Source organism: Ambystoma mexicanum, chromosome 1p (genome assembly GCF_040938575.1).
Source record: "Ambystoma mexicanum isolate Mex_15411 chromosome 1p, UKY_AmexF1_1, whole genome shotgun sequence".
NCBI lineage: Eukaryota > Metazoa > Chordata > Amphibia > Caudata > Ambystomatidae > Ambystoma > Ambystoma mexicanum.
This window is the reverse complement of record NC_090921.1, coordinates 1,171,549,384-1,171,564,116: the sequence shown is the minus strand read 5'-3', so window position 1 is coordinate 1,171,564,116 and position 14,733 is coordinate 1,171,549,384. Positions and strand designations below refer to the sequence as shown.

Below are 14,733 nucleotides of genomic sequence, written 5' to 3'. Positions count from 1 at the left end.
AAATTCTTCCCCACGGGACCCTAACTCTTGAAATTCTTCTGCTTGCAGTGACCATAACCATACTGTACTGTACAAGCCCCCAAACATTTTCCCCCCAGGACCTCCAGTAACCATAACCCCACAATGTTCCCCGGGACAGAAGAACACTGAGATTCTGCCATTGTCCAGTGGCCATAACAGCAACATTTTAAACCCAGGCGCCAAAACTCTGGGATTCTGCCTCAAGTGACCATCCATAACCCCAAAAAGCTTCCACAATGCATCAGAACCCTGAGTCCAGTTTCTATAACCTCAAAATATTCCCCTAGAACCCTAAAGTTCTGGAGGTCTCCCTCGTGTGACAGACGGCGGACGGCGTGAGATGTTGCCCTCAGTAACAGAAACATGAAATGCGGTCTACAGTGACTCGAATTTCGGGGTTCTGCCCCTGTGACTAAACCCCAAGCTATGCTTCCACTGACAGAACTCTGGGATCGTGTGTGTTCACCAGTGACCTGAACCATGAACTTCTGCCTCTGAGAGATAGAACCCAAAGGTACACCTTATGTTGCCACCTGTGAGTAGCACCAGCAGGGATTCTTTCTCTCATGACCAGAACCCCGAGATTCTGCCCCCAGTGCTCAGCGCCTCGGGGGGACGCCTCTTTCACGAGTCATCATCTCGCACCTGCTAGGTTCCCTCCCCTCATAAGTTCAGAATCAGGACAGAAGCACAGAGAGAAAGCAAAAGCTCCCTCGCCACTGGGCACAGAGCTCGAGTCACCCCCACAATACAGCTCAGAAAGAGACGACCCTCAAGGGGCTCAGAGCTGTGCTGCCCTTCCAATCGCCTTATCAAAACATGAGACAAAACACTAAAAGAAGATAAGAAAAACGTCGACTAGCCCTGACAGGTATCGCACCCTGGGCTCTAATCAAGCAGGCAATAGTACATCACAGCCCTGTGAATGGCGCTTCTTACCTCTTGGCTACGGCTGCTACGGCTACTACCACCCCACCCCCCCCGGCAGTTCTGAGAAGCTGCCAATTCAGCGTTACTATTTATAGCCATGGGCGCCTACTTTAAGTGACCACGCAGAGCTACAAAGCATATGCATGCCAAGAGGTGCCTCGAAGCTTGGATCAAGGCGCTCGCCCGCCAAACATCTACATACTTCAGAACCAGGAGGCCACTCCGGCCGAGCACAGCTGAGACCCAAACCACCTCCAGCCGGTGCGTGTCTCCGCCCCCCTTCTCCCACAGAGGGCCCAGCAGGTGCTCGGGGAGGGGCCTGTCCACACCTGAGCTCAGCCCAACCCGTCGATCCTGCTCTCCGGGTTTTCCGCGCAGCCCCAGGTAGACTTTAAGAGGCTGAAGCAGAGGGCAGGCTGGCTACAGAATTCGCGCGATTGCAGAGGAGAACAGGTGCGTGTTGGGGGTGCCGGGGAGTCTGCTGAGGTGACCCGAGGGGTCAGCAGGAGCGCGGGGGTTACCCAGTTGAGAGAGGTCGGACTGAGAGATGGGTGTTCAGAAGTGGTGCGCCCTTGCCTACCTAGGACTTCTCTGAACTCCTCATAGTGTCTGCTGTAGGGGCGTCTTCTTGCAGCCTTTCCACCCCCACCCAAGTGCGCCGCTTTCCCAGTCATCGCTTGTGGGCAGTATTAGGTGCATATGCGGCGCGTACCTTGACTACCTTCCGTTATCTTTCGTTTGGGGTCTTTTCCAGTTTCTCTTACGTCATACATGCATCACGGTAGTAGCAGCCTGCAATTCCCCGACGCCCAACCTCCAATTACAACTTTATTTATTTTTTGTTATCGTGGTTACTTTCTGACTTTCCAGGCCACGGTTACATGAAGGCAATGGCACGTCAGTCTGTGGTTCTACTTTTACATTGGATAATTGCCCCAACTAGTTGGTACCGACGCGGAGGATTCCTCCGCCATGTAGGACCGAGCCACCCGTCTCTCCCCGGTTACAATGCCACGAGCCAGTGGGCCGCACAAGCCAACATGCCCCCGGAGATGCTGTGCTTTTCGTACCACAAGTGAACTTACTTGTCCGGCTTGACGGCGCTAAGGCTCAGCCAGGGCTGGACTGGCCTGGAGGGAACTCTGGGGATTTCCCGGTAGGCCTCTGCACCCCGGGCCTCTTGTGTTCGAACCTATTTAACTTCTACACTTTTCCCACAGCCAAAGGGTCGGGCTTGCTGAAAATATAATATGGGGCCCCTTTGAAAACGATTTCCAGGTCCCAGTTACCCCCACATCAGCTCTTGTGATAGTTTTGAGGCGGGGTGTGGCGCGAGCAGTCCCCGGTCTAGTACCGGGATATGGGGCCATGGGCCTGGCACGGGTGACTGCGCAGTGGCTGCGCCCTTTGGCGCTGTGCTGTGGGCCTTGAGCGTTTTAGGGCTGTGACGCACGCCACCCCCGAGGGCCTGTGGGCATCATGGTATGGTTTTCTGCCCGGTTTCTTCGAGCCCCATTGTAGCGACCGAGTGTTGGTTTTATTCATTGCTGCTGGTTGGGGGTTGGGTCGTAGGGTAATAGGCAGGGAATTCGTACCTCATATCACTCGTTCAACATAATCTTGTGATAATTCCATGGTCTAACTACTAATCCCGCTTTAAATGCACCTTCATATCCAGGTCCTCTCTGGCTTTTTGGGGCGACTAGTTAACCCGCTCCCGGGAAGGAGGGGACACTCGTTGGGCGTTTCTCTGCCACACTCGTATTGAAGTGCAGTCAAATGGCTGCTGTTTGTGGGAATGCCCCATCCCACTCTGCCTTACTGGTGGCCAGTTCACACTCGGTGGGTGGGGGGCTCTCGGAACCAGTTACATGGCAAAGCAACACTGCGGGGTGGGGCATAGGGTCCGAGGTAACTCATTGAACCGTGTGATGGCTCAGTGAGTTCAATGTGTAGGGATTGGAGTCCCTGTAGGACGAACTCCAAATACTTTGAGTTAAGCTGCGGTCTAGGCTGTAGTGACGCTCCCAGGGGCAGCAGGCCAGACCGGTTTGTGGGGTCAGTGGGCTCTGAGGGGGTCGGGTTCTCCCTTCGGAGAGCTGTGCCATCTCCTTACTTAACCACCTTCTGTTTTTGTTTCAGAAAACTATTCTCGTGAACTGCAGTGATGGCGGACAAGGGATCGCCTGGTCTTGTTGTTCTTCTGATCCTTGGGAATGTCGTCATCACGGTAAGACTTTGGTTTTTGTGGGCGGGGGTGTGGCCAGTGGGGCTGGTCTACATTTCCACAGGAAACCATTTGCTATACCTGACGGTTGGTAAGAGTTGTTTAGGGCACTGACGGTTAGGTACCACAACACGTGTTGCACGGCCACCCCTCCTGGGGGGAGGGGGGTTGCCTGCGATTGGGTTACTATAGGAGCATGATTTTGGGGGCAAATACATGCAAGGGCCTGAGATGCTCGCACTGGCATCCGACATGTTTCGCGTTATGATCGGCACTGCAGCCCCTGTACATACTGTTTTTTTTTCGTATTCTCTTGAGGGCAAAATGAGTCATTCTTTTCTCGCCCCTCATTCCCTCCCGCCTCAGGAATGAGGCGCGGGTTTGGGTTCAGTTGTGGTGGCGGGAATGCTGTCGAACAGGTGTCCCTGGTGTTCAGGACGTGTTGGCCTCCAGCTGTCTCCTGGGGGCAGCAGCCTTGGCATGACCGGACAGAGGGGATTTGGGGGTTGTGGGTGGTGCCCATGGCTACCCCCTCTACTGGGTTGGGGGTGGGGGGGTGTTTCTCACCGGTACTCTATGGCTGGGTGATACCTGTGTGGAAGACCCAGGCTTTGTGTTAAAGTTTTACCTACAGTGCCTCCTGCATGCGCTCTCCCCTGGGTGCAGCTGCTGGGGGTTTTGGTGACAGTACCAGTGACGCGCTTCACCGGGTCGTCTTGAGGGTAACGAAATCCCAGATTGCATTGTGGGTCGGGACCATGCTCTGTGGGTGGGCTGAACCCCCTCTCCTCTCCTCTTCTGTTTCGAAGACGGTGTTAATAACGTCCGCTTGCCTGTTCGGGAGCAACTTTATTTGTGGGAGTTTACACCAAGGAGGTGGTCGGGCAGTTCTGTGGCACCCTGCCCCACCTCCTCCGTTGTCAGTGTTTTTTTGAGTGCTCAGCCTAAAGGTTGTTCATATGCTTATTGGCCTATCTTATTTTAGATTTCGGTAGCTCTCATCCTGCGTTATACACTTCCCCTGGCGACCTGTGGAGCCCACATGGATTTACAGCGCCCAGTTCACCTTTAAGCGGCAGGGCACCCCGTTCGTGTTGCACTCCTCTTGCAAGTTTGGGCTCAGATTACTGCAATACCATTGAGACTGAGTAAACGAGTGTGCCACGTTTTTTGTGGAAAGTACGGGGTGCATTTGTATGGTCTGGGTGGCGAGCTTCAGTTGTCGCCGATGCTCTCGAGGTTACCTGCTGTCTGGGGCAGATGGAGCCCCTAATTGTGAAGGCTTTCTTGTGCCTGACTGCCCAGTGGCATTTCTGCAGTTGAATGTTGCCCTCGCGGAGGTGGTTCCATGCTGCTCGCTATCTTGTTCACCCCTCGTGCTGCTGTATTTGGGCTAATGGGCTGTCTGCTGCTCTTATGTCCAAGCTTCCCAAACTTGGAGGCCGAGCTGCTCTACTTCTAAATCCCACGGGGCGTTTTCACCTTCTTGCCGATGCTTGTTGAACATGCTACAGCTGTTCAATGGCTCATCCTAGGGGTGTTGCTAGGTCTGAAAGACCCGGGGCTACGGTTATGTTGGGACTGTGGGCTAGCTAGCCTTTTGGTTGTAGCCCCTGAGATTCCAACCAGTCCCATATATGGATTCTATACATGACTTAAAAGCACTAGGTTTGGGATACAAGCTGTGACGGGGTCCTCTTCTGCTCATGGATGTCACTGTGCAGTGAGTTTCTCTAGCTGATAGTCACGCGCCCTAGATCAGTGGTATTCAAACTTTGTATAATGCCCAGCCCCGTCTTGAGTAAGTGTTGTTGCTAGGCCCCTCGGATTTTCTATTAAGGGCAGTTGCTGTACTTTTTGGGAGAGCCTCCTCCCCGTTGGGGAGCCTGTCCCACAGTTTGAGGACCACTGCCTTGGATTCAGTGACGGCTGCTTCCCAACTGACTCTATCTCGTAGGATATTTGAGAGAAATGGAAGGGCTTTTTGGCTGTATGTCCCAATGTTGTGACTTGAAGGCACCACTTTGGGGGCTACATATCTGGTTTATGGGAGAATCCGGGTGTGGTCAGAGGCTCAATCCTGCCCCATGTAAATTGAGCTTGCATGGTGACCCATCGCACCAAGTTGGCTGTCGAACAATGTCCCAGAACACACGTGTGCCAAATGGGGATGGGAATTACCTGCTGCCTGCCTTTGTGGTCCCCATGGCAGGTGGGCAACTGTCTTGTGCACGCTGGTGCTTTCCTTTGACATGTGCTGTAGGCCGGGTATTGATTGACTTTAATTGCCATGCACCAAGCATCACAGAAGCCAAATGGCTAAGGGGGGCTAGTTTGTTTGCAAGGTGGTGACAGGGCATACTGCAATTCCTGTACTTGGATAGCCCACTTTTTCACACCCCGCCAGCCGTTTCGTCTGGTATAGATCTGTAGTACACAAGTTGGTGGTGTGACTGAGCGCTCTCATGTGAGCTGTAGAGGTGTACAAATGAGATCTATAAATACAAGTAGACCACTAACACTTCGAGTTTTCAGTTATACAAAGTTGATAAGCGTTCTTTAAAAAGGCAATTGGTTCTAGTAATATAAATGTACTTTGAAATGACTTTCCAGAATCAAAACAAGTTTGTGGATAATCTTTGGCTAGGCTTCTTACAGGATTACTACACCATGTGGTGACTTCAATCACAAGGACAGTAATGGCATTTATGTATCACAATACTTTGCAGATTCTGAGGTTGCAGAAAGGAAGGGGTTAACAGGTTCTCTGTAGATGTGAGGACAAGTCTTTCCCGGCAGTAACAGTCTAAAACAAGTTACCACCTACGAGGGACAAAATAGCAAGTCAGTGGGCTGGAAGAGTCTGCAGGGAGCCAGGCCAGCCGAATGTCCAACACTCTATGGATCTGTTGCACTTCTTAGGCCAGTCTTGCACAAAGTTACTTTATTAGAAAATCACTTGTAGGGTCACAAGCTAAGTCAGTGATTAAGTTGAAATAGACTCTAAACGGTAAGGCAATGCAATTCCCAACTTAGAGGAGCGTGCTGTCCAACTGGATTCTGTCGTGCTACAGCAGTGCAGACTGTTCCTGAGCCAAAGGTGTGAGTACAAGAGGACATACTTGGGACGTAATCAGCAGCTATGGGCTCATTTTACGTCTGTCAGCGCTTAACAAATGGCACAATTGTAGACCTTGGCCACTGGGCCCTCTTTGCTCCCTCAGTCCGGCACTCTGGTGAGGGGACTCTGGATCTGGAGGTCCTGCTTCTCTCCTGGAGCTTCTAGCCAGATTCGTTCCGCAGCAGACATTGCATGCTACTACAGACACGCAACCCCTGTCATTCCATTTCCGGAGCAATGGAGACACGCGAGGTGGGGATGGTGGTCCACTGGAGTTGGTCTCAGGGTTAGTTGGTCCCACTAACCCAAGGGGAGAAGTTCATCTGTTTCTCCTTCTGCCTGTAGTCCCAAAACCTTCGCCTTTCAAGCAGGTTTCTTCCTTTCATACAAAGCCTGAAAGGACAGCCGGCTAACAGGGACTAGTTGCATTCGGGCTCACATCTTGTCCTTCCAGATGCACTGGAGCGGGTTTAAGGTTGCCTAAGGCAAGACAAACAGGTTCAAACCTGTCAACGCACATAGTAAAACCCAAGAAAGACCTCACAAAAGGAGAATGGCGAAAAAAGACTGGGGTCATTTTGATAGAAATGGTCACACATGGGCGCTGTACTGCAGTAGATTTCAGCCTGAGTAGAAAACGCAAAGTAGGGGAAAGTAAACCACTGCCACCTGCCAGTAGTGAGGGTAAGGGGCTACTATGTAATCCTTAGCAGTCACCATAAGATGGTGCGCTTGACCTACATTTTACTATTCTTGGGAACTGGTTCACACAAGAAAAGGTACTTGAACCAATGGAAATCTAAAGGGTGTCTCAGTGACACTGCACTGAAGGTACTGTCGTACTACAAGCAGATGCCTATGGAGATTTCAGACTCCAAAACCAGTGCAAAAGCAAAATCCAAAGGTAAACGGGCAAAGGGTCCCACTCGCTAAGGGGTTAAAATCCAGCAATAGAGCTTGGTGTTTAAGGTTGAAGGGGAATAGCACAAAAAATGAAACCGTGAGGCTGGCCTTTCTATTACTTGGTCAGTAGATGGCTCACCACAAAGGCCATTGGTATGCAACCTATAGGTGTTTGGGCACACTCAAATTGCCCCTCGGCCACCAAAGACTACAGGGCTTGGTTCTTTTCCAGAGCTGAAGCCCCCCTCTGGAAACTACTACAGAACAAGGCTCGCTGCCCACTATTTTAAGTGCCCCTGACTGGCTAGTGAGGAATAGGGCTGGTATGTACGGCTCTCATGGGATGGCGCCAGGCCAGTTATCATGGCATGAGTCTAGGAGCCTGCAGCAGCATAGCCCTGGCGGTGTGCACATTTGGCTGAAGCGACTTCTAATGCGAAACCTGCCTTTGCAATGAATTGCTTTTTAAACCAATGAAGGGCCTGTTCCAAATTCTGAATCGGTCCTGACTTTACCTGCAGAGCTATGGCATGGTGGCAGTAAGGCAATCCAACCATATAAACCAGTTATTCTCTAAAAACTGCCCCAAAGCCGGCATCTAACTTCGTGCTCGCCAGGTTATTTTGTGTTCCTCTTATGCGCTATGTGGTAGAGCTGATTTTGCTTGAGGGGCAAATCACACTCTCGTATAGGGATGAGTGGTGTGGCTTTGGGCAGGCAATTTACTGTTGCGTGTGATGCATTATAACTTTGTATTCTAGTACTGTAGTTTTCATCAAACCATAGAAAAATCTGGTTCGACTTTGGATTCTTGCCCAGAGGTCTGTGACCCAGAGTTGCCTTTGTGTAATAACTTCAGTGATCTTTGCATCATAGCAGTTTTGCGTTTGACTTTGTTTGGAAACAATTCATTATTAAAGTCCTGGTGACTTGGTAGCGCCATAAAGGGCCCCCGTCTGGCCTGTGCGTACACCATCCGCACCGCTGCACTAGCCGGCAAGTGGGGCATCGGTGGGGGCATGTGCACTAGCCGGCAAGTGATCAGTGGGGGCACATGCACCACTGCGCTAGCTGGCAAGTGGGGCATCGGTGGGGGCACGTGTACTACTGTGCTAGCCGGCAAGTGGGGCATCGGTGGGGGGGGCACGTGCACTGCTGTGCTAGCTGGCAAGTGGGGCATCGGTGGGGGGCACGTGCACTGCTGTGCTAGCCGGCAAGTGGGGAATCGGTGGGGGCACGTGAACTGCTGTGCTAGCCGGCAAGTGATCAGTGGGGGCACATGCACCACTGCGCTAGCTGGCAAGTGGGGCATCGGTGGGGGCACGTGTACTACTGTGCTAGCCGGCAAGTGGGGCATCGGTGGGGGGCACGTGCACTGCTGTGCTAGCTGGCAAGTGGGGCATCGGTGGGGGCACGTGCACTGCTGTGCTAGCCGGCAAGTGGGGCATCGGTGGGGGCACGTGCACTGCTGTGCTAGCCGGCAAGTGATCAGTGGGGGCACATGCACCACTGCGCTAGCTGGCAAGTGGGGCATCGGTGGGGGCACATGAACTGCTGTGCTGGCCGGCAAGTGATCAGTGGGGGCACGTGCACCACTGCGCTAGCTGGCAAGTGGGGCATCGGTGGGGGCACGTGCACTGCGGTGCTAGCCAGCAAGTGGGGCATCGGTGGGGGCACGTGCACTACTGTGCTAGCCAGCAAGTGGGGCATCGGTGGGGGCACATGCACCACTGCGCTAGCCAGCAAGTGGGGCATCGGTGGGGGAACGTGTACTACTGTGCTAGCCAGCAAGTGGGGCACCAGTGGGGGCACGTGCACTGCTGTGCTAGCCGGCAAGTGGGGCATCGGTGGGGGCACGTGTACTACTGTGCTAGCCAGCAAGTGGGGCATCGGTGGGGGCACGTGCACTGCTGTGCTAGCCGGCAAGTGGGGCATCGGTGGGGGCACGTGTACTACTGTGCTAGCCAGCAAGTGGGGCATCGGTGGGGGCACGTGCACTGCTGTGCTAGCCGGCAAGTGGGGCATCGGTGGGGGCATGTGCACTGCTGCGCCAGCAAGTGGGGCATTGGTGGGGGCACGTGCACCGCTGCACTAGCCGGCAAGTGGGGCATTGGTGCAAGCATGTCCAACCTGTGCATTCGTTTTTTGCATACTAATGACTTAAAACTTGCCTGAATTCTGTATTGCTTTCAATGAAACCTGGAAAGATTAAAATATTTGCTTTGTGTGGCTAAGCTGTACTGTGTACTGCAGACGTGGCTGTAGTGCCACTGCTGCCTTGTGGATGGCAGAGGGGTATTTCACTTTGTTTTTGTTGCCTTTGTAACGTTGTCCACCTCTCCTCAGATGTCCGGTTTAGCGCTGTTTGCAGAAACCATCTGGGCCACGACCGACCCTTTCAAGGTGTACCCCATCCTGGGAGTGACGGGCAAGGATGATGTGTTTGCTGGGGGCTGGATCGCCATCTTCTGTGGCTTCTCGTTCTTCATGCTGGGGATCTACGGCGTTCTGGCAACCTTGCGGGGCAGCAGGACCATGGTCATGACGGTACGTGGGCACTGATGGAGGAACACTGTGGTTTATGAACGTGGGAGTTTGTAGGACGTATTAAGTGCTGATTATGCAAGCTTCCAGGCATATTTACACAATACCCCATCTTAGTTCAGTACTACGCCCTTCTGAGTTGAGTCGGCAAGACTGCATGCTGCGGACAGCTCTGCTTGTGCCGCACCTTTTGCTGAACTGCGAAATCCCTTGTTGCCCTACCTGAAAATATTCCACTGCTCTTGCTCTGCGAGTATTTCTACCCCAGATAGCTATTGTGACAATCCTTTCCTGCATGGGCTGGTATCTGCTCTTCTTGACGGTCTATGCTGGCTGCCCAAATAGCTGTCATTACTCTTGCTGCAAAGTCCCTAGTGGCAGGTGGGGAAGCGGCTTGCAAAAAATGGCCACTCGCGCATGGGCGTGTAGCTTAAATGGGCACTGCAGTTGTACATAAAACGACTTGTTTCTTGGTGCACTTTGCATTCCCTTCCATAAAAGCTTATGGGCAGTATGGTATAGAGCAGATGAGGGACCTGGGTTCTAGGAGTATGCCCCAGTCTGTGAAGGCATTCAGATTGGAATGCATGTGTTAAAGGTTTTGTAAAGTAAGGCTGGGGGGGGGTGTTCGCCCCCCCCCCCCCAGCCAGTTCTGAGACGCTAAACTTTGATTAATTGGACTGCCCTACAGGGAACTCTGGAGATTTCCCAGTAGGTCTATGGACCCTGGGTCTCTTGTGCGGGAATTGGGGGGGGGGGGAGTGGTGGGATTGCTAAAAATTGTTTAATGGGGTCACTTTGAAAATGATTTCCAGGGCCTCTTTTGCTTCCAGTCCACCCCCGTCGACTACCTTTCACTTGGAAGATGGTTGCTGCCAGCCCACGTTCTTGCATGCAGTGTCGTTCTCACTCGACAATTGGTTCAATTGCACGTGGTGGTCCACTTTTTTGTTGCCAATGGTCCTATGCCAGTCTGCCACTGATTCCAAAGCTTGCTGTGCCGGCTCATTGCTGTTCTTTGGTCGTTCTGACCTGGCTTCTGATTTCCTTCTGTCTCTGTAGTACCTTGTCCTGATGCTGATCGTCTACATCTTTGAGTGCGCCTCGTGCATCACTTCCTTTACACACCGAGACTACGTGAGTACCAGAGCCAAAGGCGTTGTGCGGGAACTGGCGTGGGTGGTCTGTATTGACTGCTGTACTGTGGGTTGGGGGGGGGGGGGGTCAGGATTTGGTATTGCCTCTATTAAGTGAGCCGCCAGGTTGGGGCCACTTTAACCTGATGTAGCGTGTTCTGAGCTATAACTGCATGTGATTAGTGGCCTCTGCACCGACCGAAGCCAGTCTCCTTCTGGCAACTAGTTGAACATGTACTGTTGCAGGAGACTTGATTGCAAAGGTGGTCCTGACACAGAATCCTTGGTAAGGGTGGCAATCGTTTTCTTGGAGTGCTGGGTACAGCCTTGGAGCCTACTTTTCCAATCATTACTCCATGCAACTTGTTACTCATAGTAAAGAACCATGAGAGAAGTTTGTTTACTGCTCTGGCCCACAAGCACTGGCTGCAGAGGCAAGTTGGTTCCTAGTGCAGTGGTATTTGCCCCACCTGGTTGTACTGTCTGATTGCTACGCGTCTAGGTGCAGGAGACGCGAAGCTCTGAAAGTTTGATGGCCAAGTCTTGCGTATTGACAGACTGGCTTGAACTCCAGCCAGTCTTTCCATGCCGACATCTTTGTAATTCCCGGTTTCCTTCCGTCTTTGTCATCAATAGATGATCAACTCCAACGTGGTTCAGAAGCAAATGTTGCAGTATTACACCGACTCCAGCCCGCAGGGTCGGGAGTTGACCCTACTTTGGAACCGCATGATGATGGAGGTAAGTTGCTCCAGCCACGTCTGAAGCAGGCTGTGTCTTGGAACCAGAGGCCCGACTGGGCAAGCCCTGGTGGGCTCATACATGCACACGTGCACTTTTATAATCCTGTGCTGCAACCCAGGGGTTCGAGTGGCAAACCAGGACTTGTTCCTATATCCAAGCTTCAAACTTAAAAAACGTGCCTCGCTCATCTAAGCTTGTGAGTTGTCGCCCACCAATCTACAGGTGTGCCAGCCTCTCCCACTGCTTGGCACTCGGGCATAGTCTTGTAGCACCTCTATTGCATACCATGCTCTGGCCCTCCCCAGACTGAACAGTTTGTATTTTACCACCCTCCCCAATCCGGTACTCTTCAGCATGGGCGGGGGGCATGGGGCATTATTGGTTTTGTCCCATTGGTGAATCTCCTGTATTGCGTGCGTTTTGGATTAAGTGATCCTGGCAACCCAAATTACTTTGCGTTCTTAGGTCCGTGGAAGATAGGGGGGGGTCTTCATTGTCTGCCACTGCAGCATCCTTCCCCTTGTGCTGCACGTTTTGACATGTACATGCGTGAACAAGCACCAGAAAACTAATAGTTTTCTTTGAGGGTTTTTCATGGTGGTACGTGAGCATTCCGTTTAAACGTAGTGTTATGCTAAAGGAATGGAACGAGTTGTTGCAAAGTCTGATTGGCGTGCTAATGGCTGTTGTAATGCAAGGGTGTATCGCTGTTGCTACGACTTGATTTTCATTTTCATAATTTAGCATCTTGCCCATGAGAACCTAATCCCTTGCAGTGCACACTGGCTGCCTGCCCAGTGGGGTTTCTTGCAGGCTGCAGTTTAAGCACTCATTAGTCGAGTTGTCCAATGCTTCTGGCTGTAGCAAGTTGCTGGTCCTCAATGTTGGAGGTGGTCGGGTGTCGTTTTTCCTGGACTACCCCTCTCCTTCCCATCCACCAGTGTGCTCAGTCACTCCCACAAAGCTTTGATGGCATGGCAGTTTGGGTCCCAGCTGCTGCTGCTGATGTTGTGGTTCATGCACACCAGTCTGACGGCCATTCTGTGTCCTACAGAAGCAGTGTTGTGGTGTCAAAGGCCCAGCCGACTGGATCCAATACACGTCAACATTCCGTAACCAGTACACGGAGTTTGTAGCCCCATGGCCATTTTTCTGCTGCATCAGGGATGCCAACTTCCTTCCCATCAACCAGGAGGGCTGCCGTGTGGGTGCCGAAGGCTACATTTACACCCAGGTAATGCACTGGACCTCGGTCTATGGGGGTAACATTATGTGGTTTACTGCAGGGCTGCTGTATTAACTTTACCCTCTTCCTTGTGCACCAGGGCTGTTGGGATCACATCAGCAACGCCATTAACAGTTATACCTGGGGCATCTCTTGGTTCGGCTTTGCCATTCTGATGTGGACGGTAAGAATTGTTTTATTTTTGGGCATCTAGTGGACTTTTTAGGGGCTGTGAATCGTTGACCTGGTCTCTATGGGGTGGGAGACAGGGGGGGGGGCAATGGGATGTTAAAATGGACCTTGGATCACTTGTGTCTCTGATACTTTGTGGGGTGTAACAGTGCAAAACTAGGACTAGTTGTCCGGGCATGGTGGAAACTGGTCCAGCCGAGTACCACCACCATCCATTTCCACGACCTCCGTATCCCCTGTGTGCTCAACATGGCTCCAGATAAGCTGCTGTATACGCAGGTGGGGATGGCGCTTTGGAACCTGAGGTGGGTGGTATGATGGCTTTAACTGATTTAGACCTCCTGCTGGGCGGTGTAACCTTTCAACGCGTATCTGGTGTGCTTCTTGCCAACTATCTAATTTGGGTGCTGTGGAAAGCTTCTGTAGGCTGCAGCTCACACCCTGGAGGTTGATGGTGTGCTAAATTGTCTTTTCTCCTTTCAGCTTCTGGTGATGCTCGCCGAGATGTTCTACTACACTAAACTCTGAGGCTCCCCACTTGCGATCTGGTCAGCGTGTTGCCACCTGGGATTGTGTAACAAGTGACTTATCTAGTGGGTGCTGGTGGGGGAAACCCACATCACCCCTAATTTACCTGTCTTGGGAAGGGGTAGCAAATTATAGGACCCGACTATTTATGAGTGGGTCCCGTTGCCATGGCACCCTGGATAAAGCTGAAATGGATCCTTGTTTTTAAAGGATGCTTCAGCAAGTGCCCACGCGTCTATTTTAATGTCCCGCTTTAGGACTTTTAGCTGAGGGCTGGGGCCGAGGGCTGGTGCGGCTCTGTGAAGCTTGAAGGCAGAACCTCACGTGCCGTAGCCGAGGTGTTGGGAGTTGCCTTGGCACGAGATGTACACATTTTGTATCTAAATTTTGTATATTCATGTATCACGTAATAAAGTTTCTTTACCACTAATGTCTGTTTCAATCTTTCATAAACTAACTAGATTAACTTACCCTCTGCATTTGCAAAAAAGTATTGCCCTTGGTCTGTAGAATTTCACGTTTGTGTGAAGGCTTCTGCTTCACTAATGTCTTGTGCAAACCTTCTGGGGAATGGCTGAGACCTTTGCGCTGGGCATCCTGCACTACCCGTTGTGATTTGGAGGATGCCAGGCAAATGACAGTTTACTAGTCTTGAGTAACCCCATGAATTGTAATGCAGCAGCTATTCGGTGACCACCTTTGCTTAGAAGGTGGTGCAAGCGTGGATAGACTGTCCACATCTGTCTGTCCAGCAATGGGTGCTCATCGGCGACCAAGTGACTGGATTCGAGAATTAGACGTTGGTTCAAATATTCTCATGAAGCGCTGTCCCCATGGCGGTTCTTGATTTGGAAGGAATCTGCAGGATGCAGCACATTTCGAGCCAGGCTACTATAAGGATGACTTTTCTTAAAGGTGCGACTGCACTTCACTAAATGCTTTTTTAAATTGGCACTGCAGAGGATAAAAGGGCCGGGTTGGTTTGCATAATCCATAAGCATGGATTTTTTTTTTTTTTTTTACCAACGAATGGCGTTAAAATAGTGAATGCAAATTCAATTTGCAGTTCGTCACGTACACATAGCATCGTTTTCCTGGTTAATATCCCGTATAATTGGGCAAATGAGGGAAGTTAAATGGGCTTGCCAAATGGCCACTCCCC

At 51.7% G+C, this 14,733-nt stretch overlaps 1 protein-coding gene across 1 annotated transcript; it reads left to right on the top strand.

The window, feature by feature from the left end:
• The first annotated feature begins 1,186 nt into the window (after nucleotides 1-1,186).
• UPK1A (uroplakin 1A) lies at nucleotides 1,187-14,001 on the top strand. The gene is made up of 8 exons (XM_069604875.1): nucleotides 1,187-1,404; nucleotides 3,094-3,181; nucleotides 9,549-9,749; nucleotides 10,809-10,883; nucleotides 11,519-11,623; nucleotides 12,681-12,860; nucleotides 12,952-13,035; nucleotides 13,527-14,001. Exons 2-8 carry the CDS (start codon nucleotides 3,119-3,121, stop codon nucleotides 13,569-13,571), a joined length of 753 nt encoding a protein of 250 aa, XP_069460976.1. The 5' UTR covers nucleotides 1,187-1,404; nucleotides 3,094-3,118; the 3' UTR covers nucleotides 13,572-14,001.
• Nucleotides 14,002-14,733: the final 732 nt, after the last annotated feature.

Coding starts and splice junctions, on each gene's coding strand:
- UPK1A (XM_069604875.1), top strand. CDS start 3,119: ATGGCGGACAAGGGATCGCCTGGTCTTGTTGTTCTTCTGATCCTTGGG. Junction 3,182..9,548: donor TTGGGAATGTCGTCATCACG/GTAAGACTTTGG, acceptor ACCTCTCCTCAG/ATGTCCGGTTTAGCGCTGTT. Junction 10,884..11,518: donor CCTTTACACACCGAGACTAC/GTGAGTACCAGA, acceptor TGTCATCAATAG/ATGATCAACTCCAACGTGGT.